The sequence below is a fragment of the Fomitiporia mediterranea genome (assembly GCF_000271605.1).
Source record: "Fomitiporia mediterranea MF3/22 unplaced genomic scaffold FOMMEscaffold_7, whole genome shotgun sequence".
Lineage (NCBI taxonomy): Eukaryota > Fungi > Basidiomycota > Agaricomycetes > Hymenochaetales > Hymenochaetaceae > Fomitiporia > Fomitiporia mediterranea.
In genome coordinates, this window is record NW_006760392.1 from 2,956,691 (window position 1) to 2,963,520 (window position 6,830).

The 6,830-nt window shown below is 46.1% G+C and overlaps 2 protein-coding genes across 2 annotated transcripts; one reads left to right on the forward strand and one right to left on the reverse strand.

The window, feature by feature from the left end:
- Positions 1–51: 51 nt before the first annotated feature.
- Positions 52–1,245, reverse strand: FOMMEDRAFT_21190 (uncharacterized protein). The gene is made up of 3 exons (XM_007267829.1): positions 1,120–1,245; positions 921–1,059; positions 52–865 (listed from the first exon to the last, which is right to left on the reverse strand). The coding sequence occupies exons 1-3, from the start codon at positions 1,141–1,143 to the stop codon at positions 288–290; spliced, it is 741 nt and encodes a 246-aa protein (XP_007267891.1). The 5' UTR covers positions 1,144–1,245; the 3' UTR covers positions 52–287.
- Positions 1,246–1,941: 696 nt separating this feature from the next.
- On the forward strand, positions 1,942–6,196 carry FOMMEDRAFT_168928 (WD40 repeat-like protein; the record flags this gene model as incomplete). The annotated part of the gene is made up of 11 exons (XM_007267830.1): positions 1,942–1,994; positions 2,052–2,068; positions 2,120–2,425; positions 2,477–2,526; positions 2,573–2,707; positions 2,767–2,817; positions 2,868–3,063; positions 3,112–3,243; positions 3,301–4,229; positions 4,283–4,834; positions 4,883–6,196. The coding sequence occupies 11 exons, from the start codon at positions 1,942–1,944 to the stop codon at positions 6,194–6,196; spliced, it is 3,735 nt and encodes a 1,244-aa protein (XP_007267892.1).
- Between the last annotated feature and the right edge of the window lie 634 nt (positions 6,197–6,830).

Below are 6,830 nucleotides of genomic sequence, written 5' to 3' on the forward strand. Positions count from 1 at the left end.
ATGGAAGATTTATTTACTTTTGCGTGCATGGTGGATGAGTGGCTGAGTGGATGAGTAGGTGACGCGTGCAAAGGATACGGTTAATACCTGAAGTAAATATTGTTGAACAAGTGCAAGAAAGTGAGAGAATTTGCAATAGAAAGTGGCAGAATGAATGCAGAACGAAATTCCCGAGTGAAAAATTGTGATGTTAAATGCAAGATTATAAATGCAATAAGATAAGATAAACTTAGTGGCTCATCTGGGTGAGAAAATGAGAGAAGGGAGAAGGGAGATTTGCGTCGAGTTCATCGAGGTAAGCTAACAAATGAAAAAGGGTGCTGTCCAGGGCTCCTACTGTTCCATTGCTCCTCCAAAGGTTTTGCTTTAACTTTCCTAGGCTTCCTCCCTCCTCCATTAACAGTCTGAGAAGAAGCAGTGGCTCTGATACTGAGGCGAGCAGGCATACGCCGAGCACCAAAGTCGTCTTCCTCCCCTGGCTCGGGCTCTAACCAAGTTGGTGGTATTCGTGGTCCTCGGGTAATAGGTGGACTTGCACACGATGAAACGGGTGGAGTGGGAAGTACAGTGACTGGATGCGCAGGATTTCTCGCATCGAGTCGTGGTTGTACATTTGTTGACCCAGTATTGCATTCTGAATTATGTTGGAGAGTGTGCTCAACGTTATCTCGGGTGCACGTTGTCGACCTGCTATCAGCAGGAGGCGAAAGCAGTCCAAATCGGGATGTAGGAGGTTGTGGTGATGTTGTAGGAGGAATATATGGAGAGTGTTCGGGAGCAGTGTCGATTTCCATTTGCTTATCCTCGCGTCTCTGCGACGGAGATACTCTGGGAGTTTTAGAACTGCTACTCTTATTCACAACACCTGGAAACAATTCATGAACCGGTGATTGAGATGTTAATAAGACCTAAGAGCTTACTGGTGCTCGGTGCATTTCGTGATGCAGAGGCTTGATGTTTACGCTCAGTATCTTGCCGGCTTGACAAAGGGTGGTTGGAAACGACGATGTCTGCTTCGGACATGTACTCATCGTCCGAAGAAATGACAATGACCTCCGTCTGTTGTCAAGTTCTAATGTGAGTGAAGCTAGGCTATTGTGATAAGATCGAGAACCATACATGAGAAGATCCAGTGCCCGACATTAACGCATTCCGTCGCGTGGATGGGCCAGGATCCGGAGCCGAAGGCAACGGTCTTTCGCGACAAGTATAACATTTCCAGTACTTTATTCCCTTCCCAGGTTTGTTTTTACTGGTAGCTCTAATCAGCGACGAAAGATCTCCATCTAGAATTGGTGGTCTACAGCAACCTAGAATACGACGCGAAAAGTTTGTCAACAAACTGGACCTGGGCTAGCTGGAGAGGCAAGAAAGACTCACGATGGTGATATCCGCGTTTGCATATACAACAGTTTAGTAGGAAGTTAAATTGGCTTGTCGTCTTGAGCATACAGATGTTGCAAGGTGCAGGCTCTGTAGCTGGCATCTTGGGAGCAACACGTAAGGTGCAATAAGGCCAGCTTCTTTGAGTCGGAGAAACTTGTGAACTTGGTGCAGATCATTTCAAAAAGGCACGCTGCGCACGTGTTGCGATCGTGTATAGGGCCGGTAGAATCGCGTCAAACCCGTGCACCGGTTCTTATACAGTAAAGTCCATACTGTAACTTAGCCCGGCTTACAAGGTCGAAATAGGTAAGACAACAAGCTCTTTGCAGGAGCAGTAATCTTCCATATGGTATCGTATATGTATGGCCTTCTCAACAAAAATAGGAATTAAAATGAGTTCCTCCATGTTTAAGTGCTGCCTTGGGCCCCCTTTACTCAGTACTGTGCACACTGCACACGCATTATGAGCGGCCGGAACAGTCCGATCAACATGCAACTGCCTCACTGCAATTGGAGGGTAGCATAGCTTGTCGACCCTCATCCCCTTGACCCATAATGGCCCTGCAGCAACAGCTCCAGCACACTCCATTATCGAGCAATGAAGGACGGTAAGGTCTCACTAATCTGAGTTATGATTTATGCATCGACGCTGACTTGTGATGTAGATTCGTCCATCTCGAAGGTGCACTTTCCTTGAGACTACTTATAGACAGCTTTCTAAACAATCGTGCAGCGATCGATGTCGAGCTTACCGGGACACGTCCGTATCCCAAGCTCCAGATCATACTCGAGGATGAATCCAACTTCCGTCACAAGTCAGATGCCACCATTAATACATTGGAATTGCGATATGTACATATTCGTAACCCGCTCAATTTCTACTCACTAACATCGTTTCTCAGATACGTGAAATCCGGAAGCAAAGCCGTTCTCTCAGTTCTATACATAAAGGGCCTACGTCCTCAACGCACAGTCGACAAGGTTGATGTGGATTTCGGGCCTGACGAGTTTCAGTCAGGAGGGTCGATCACATTTACAGGTATTAATATATTTAATTAATTATCGCGGAGAATAACAACTGTATGTTCAGGCCAGGAGTCAGTTGCCACCATCAAATTATCCGTTGGCGAGCCAAAATCGGTATGACGAGACATTTCACGCTTTACTTATGTGTAATGTATTGTAGGAGCTCGACGTTGCACGATTAGTAGCTCCCATAACTGTCACTGCCCTCGGGCTGAAAGTCGCCATGCTGGATAAACTTGACAGAGTATTACAGATATGTGATCTTGTACTGAGACTCGGCGTAGGTGCATCTGAGGTGAGCGCTAGAAATAGCTCCTTACTTTGATCTGGTCACGAATGGCTTAAATACCGTAGGTGAACCCGTACGCAAAGGCTGCCGCTTCGATTGTCAGCACAGTTTTCGAGGTACGAGTCTTCTCCAGTCACGTTTATACTTCATCGACATTCTTCATCAGAGATTTCGGAACATTCCCTCCTTTCATAATGAGCTCGTCCTGATCATGGAAGAGGTGGTAGAGCTGTTACCTATAATGGAGCTCATCCTTAGACGCATCACGGGTAAGGAAGTGCAAGATATCGTCCAGAAGTTCTTTGAATTTGTTGTAGTCCTATCAAATAACCTAAAGGACTATGCATCCAAGCCACCTCTAAGTAAGGACTGACTTGCTTTTGGCTCACTATACGTTGACCTCTGTGCAGAGTTTATCCTTCGAAATTGGTACGAACCTTGCCGAGACGAAATTCAGCAAGTCAAGGCGCAGTTGACAGCCATGACACAAAGCTTGAATCTCGGATTGCAGGTCAATATTCTAGGCATAGCAACGTCGATTTGTGAGTACTCAATACTGGAGGCTGATGAAAGATATTTATGTATTGCGTGGTCCATAGATGAGCACCAGCTCACGGAGACAGAAAATAAGGCACTTAAGTGCTGCCGACCACCTGAGAACAGTGCCTATGATCCATCTCGGGGCTGTCTAGCTGGCACAAGAACGAGTGTGTTGCAGAACGTCGAACATTGGGTGCACTCAACGGATCATCGTCAGAGACTTTACTGGATTCATGGCGTTGCCGGATGCGGGAAGAGCTCCGTAGCAGACGCATTAGAAAAACGGACAATCCTGTCCGGGTCATTCTTCTGCAAGCGGAATATTCCCCAACGTAGGAGTGCCGCGAGACTAGTTCGTTCGTTGGTGTATTTCTTAGCACAGAGGGTATTTGCGTTTAAGAACGCCGTCCTTCAGCATTTGGTGGATGATCCTGACATCGCGGACAAACCTCTCTCATATCAGTTTAACACACTTCTCGCGAAGCCACTAGTGGCAGTTCCTCGAGAGACAGACTCGGTATCGATGGTGATAATCGTCATTGACGCTTTGGATGAATGTGAAGACAGCGAGATTGTTGCGTCCTATCTCGCAAGCGCTGCGCAAGTTGCATCTTGGCTCAGGCTTATAGTTACCAGCCGACCAAGCCCACGAATAAGGGAAAACATACTCCGAAAAGAGGATCTTGTGCAGGAATGCGATCTATTTCGTGTGACTACTGACGAAGACATCCGTCTCTTCGCCCAAGACCAGTTTACCTCAAATCCTGACCTTCGCAACATCCTACTAATTCCGATAGATGCTCTTGTACGCAAAGCCGCAGGCCATTTCATATGGATCTCTACCGTCCTGAAACATGTTGGCATGGAACCGTTCGGAAAGAGCCGACTACTACAGCGAATAATCGACTCAGATCCTCGCACATCCTCTTCGGAGGGAAATCTTGACGCCATATACTCACGAGTACTTGAAGACGCTTCGCAAGGCTCAGTCGCGAACACGCAGTCAAACTTATTGTCGGTCTCATCTTTGTCATTTCGAAGAATAGACCGCTTCCTTCGAAAGCAATTCGCGCCTTTATTCCTTCTGAGCTGGACGCTGGTCAGGACGAACTGGATGCCTTATTCAAACACTTAGGCTCTGTTCTTTACGAAGACAATCGGACACGTGCTGTTCGCGTATGTCATCCATCATTCCTCGACTTCGTCGGGAGCATGGAGAGGTCTGGGCGCTTCTGGACTGCTGTGAAAGAGCTGGAGACCAATATGACAGAAAAGTGCCTGCAGATCTTATTAGATGAGCTCAAATTCAATATATGTCACCTGGAGACCTCGTATTATGCGAATGACGATGTACTGGACCTTAACTACCGCATAGATCGCGACATCCCTCAGCATTTACAGTACAGCTGTTTGTACTGGTTTAACCACATGTGCAGATCTCAAAACGGTGAAACATGCAAAGCGCGAATGCAGCAGATGCTGCATGGACTTCTAAATAGGCCACCTGCGCTGTATTGGCTCGAGGCATTAAGCATTTTGTCGGAAATTAGAGTCGCGTTCACCACTCTTCAAGAGCTGGCAAGTGTTTTAAAGGTTCGTAGCGTCATACAGCCAGTTCCATCAATTCTAACGGTCGTGCAGCATTCCGGGGCCGATGAAGATCTCGTCTCCATGGCGACCGACTTGTTTCGATTTGTGGGGGCATTTCGAGAGCCAATGGTAATCAGCGCGCCGCACGTCTACCTTTCGGCATTGCTATGGGCGCCAGTCAAGTCAACGGTTGCAAGTTGTTATAGTGAAAGCTTTGATATCCAGCAATGCATTTTGAAAGGGGTCAACGCCTATTGGCCCGCAAATTTACACACAATATCTACTCAATCCGGCGTATCGTGTGTCACTTATTCACCAGACGGACGTCATATTTCCGCTGGGCTTTATGACAAGACAGTTTGCATATGGGATGCTGAGACGGGTGCGCAGGTGGGGACAGCACTCGAAGGTCATCAAGGCTATGTCTACTCTGTTGCTTACTCGCCAGACGGACGTCACATTGTCTCTGGGTGTTCGGACAAGACGGTACGCATATGGAATACTTTGACGGGTGCACAGGTGGGCACATCACTGGAAGGTCATCAAGATTCAGTCCGTTGTGTTGCTTATTCACCAGACGGTCGTTATATTGTCTCTGGGTCTAAAGACAAGACGATGCGCATATGGGATGCTGAGACTGGTGCACAGGTGGGCACACTGCTTGAAGGTCATGAAGACTCGGTTTGGTCTGTTTTTTATTCGCCAGACGGGCGTCATATTGTCTCTGGATCTGAGGACAAGACAATGCGGATTTGGGATACTTTGACGGGTGCACAAGTGGGCACACCAATTGAAGGCCATGATGGATACGTTTCCTCTGTTGCTTGTTTGCCAGACGGACGTCATATTGTCTCTGGATCTGAGGACAAGACGGTGCGGATATGGGATGCTTTGACGGGCAAACAAGTGGGCACCCCACTCAAAGGGCATCAAGGTCTTGTGGTACGTTCTATCATGTGTTCTCCAGACGGACGCCATATTGCCTCCGCCGGGGTTGACGACATGACAGTGCGCATTTGGGATACAGAGAGTGCAATTCGAAACGGAAGTCGAAATAACACAGGAGACAGTTGGGATGCTTACTGTTTCAAAGATGACAGAGTCATTTGTATCACTGAACACACTGCTGGAACACCAACAACTATGTCGACTACATATTCAAAGTATCCGCCAATAATCCCAAGTGATGGATGGATTCGAACTCCAACAGGTGGTTTATTCCTATGGATTCCTCATGAATACCAGAATGGCATATGCGATACAAGTGTTAGGTGCATCCTAGACAATGCACCTGGTCATCCTGTAAGGATCGACTGGAAAAGCGTGTGCCACGGTGAACCTTGGACTAATGTTAAAATTAGTTAAGGCGATAAGTATATACTAGCATTCATCATGACGTATTTATGTGGGTATGTTGTGCAGTATTGACTGGTTGAATGAGGAAATACCCGTTTGCTTGTACTAGTAATGCTCGAGGGTCGAAGACACACCTGAGGGACATACTGTAAGGGGCCTAATTAGAGGGTGTACAAGACCCTTGTAGTCCCTCTAATTAGGTACCTTTTGAGCTTTTCTCCCTAACTGTACTTAATACTAGACTTAAATAGTAAAAAAAATTCTAAGTCAAAATAAAATAAAATAAAATAAGTATGCTGAGTGCCCTATATGGCAACTGTGCCCTCCCCACCTGCCACACCTTGAGCTCACTGTCTCATACAGTGAGCACACACTTTCCTCTGTATCTTACTCAATTCTTAACCAAATTTCTTCATTATTCCTTTAAAATTAATGTAAATTTAGTTGGAACTCATTCATAACACAAATACAATGTTAAATGTATCAATTACTTGTGTATTTGTGTACTATTTGATAATAAAAAATACAACAGTTTCCTCTGACTAAGATTTATGATACTCTAAACTCTTAATACTGTAATAATAGTAGAGCTTATATATCTACAGTATATCCAAGAATTGAGTCTGTGTAATGTATACAAAGG

Excerpts from the sequence above, each read along its gene's own strand:
- FOMMEDRAFT_21190 (XM_007267829.1), bottom strand. The coding sequence starts at position 1,143 with ATGTCGGGCACTGGATCTTCTCAT. Across the intron at positions 1,060-1,119 it reads CGGGCACTGGATCTTCTCAT|ACGGAGGTCATTGTCATTTC; the intron begins GTATGGTTCTCG and ends ACTTGACAACAG. Across the intron at positions 866-920 it reads ACGAAATGCACCGAGCACCA|GTGTTGTGAATAAGAGTAGC; the intron begins GTAAGCTCTTAG and ends AATTGTTTCCAG.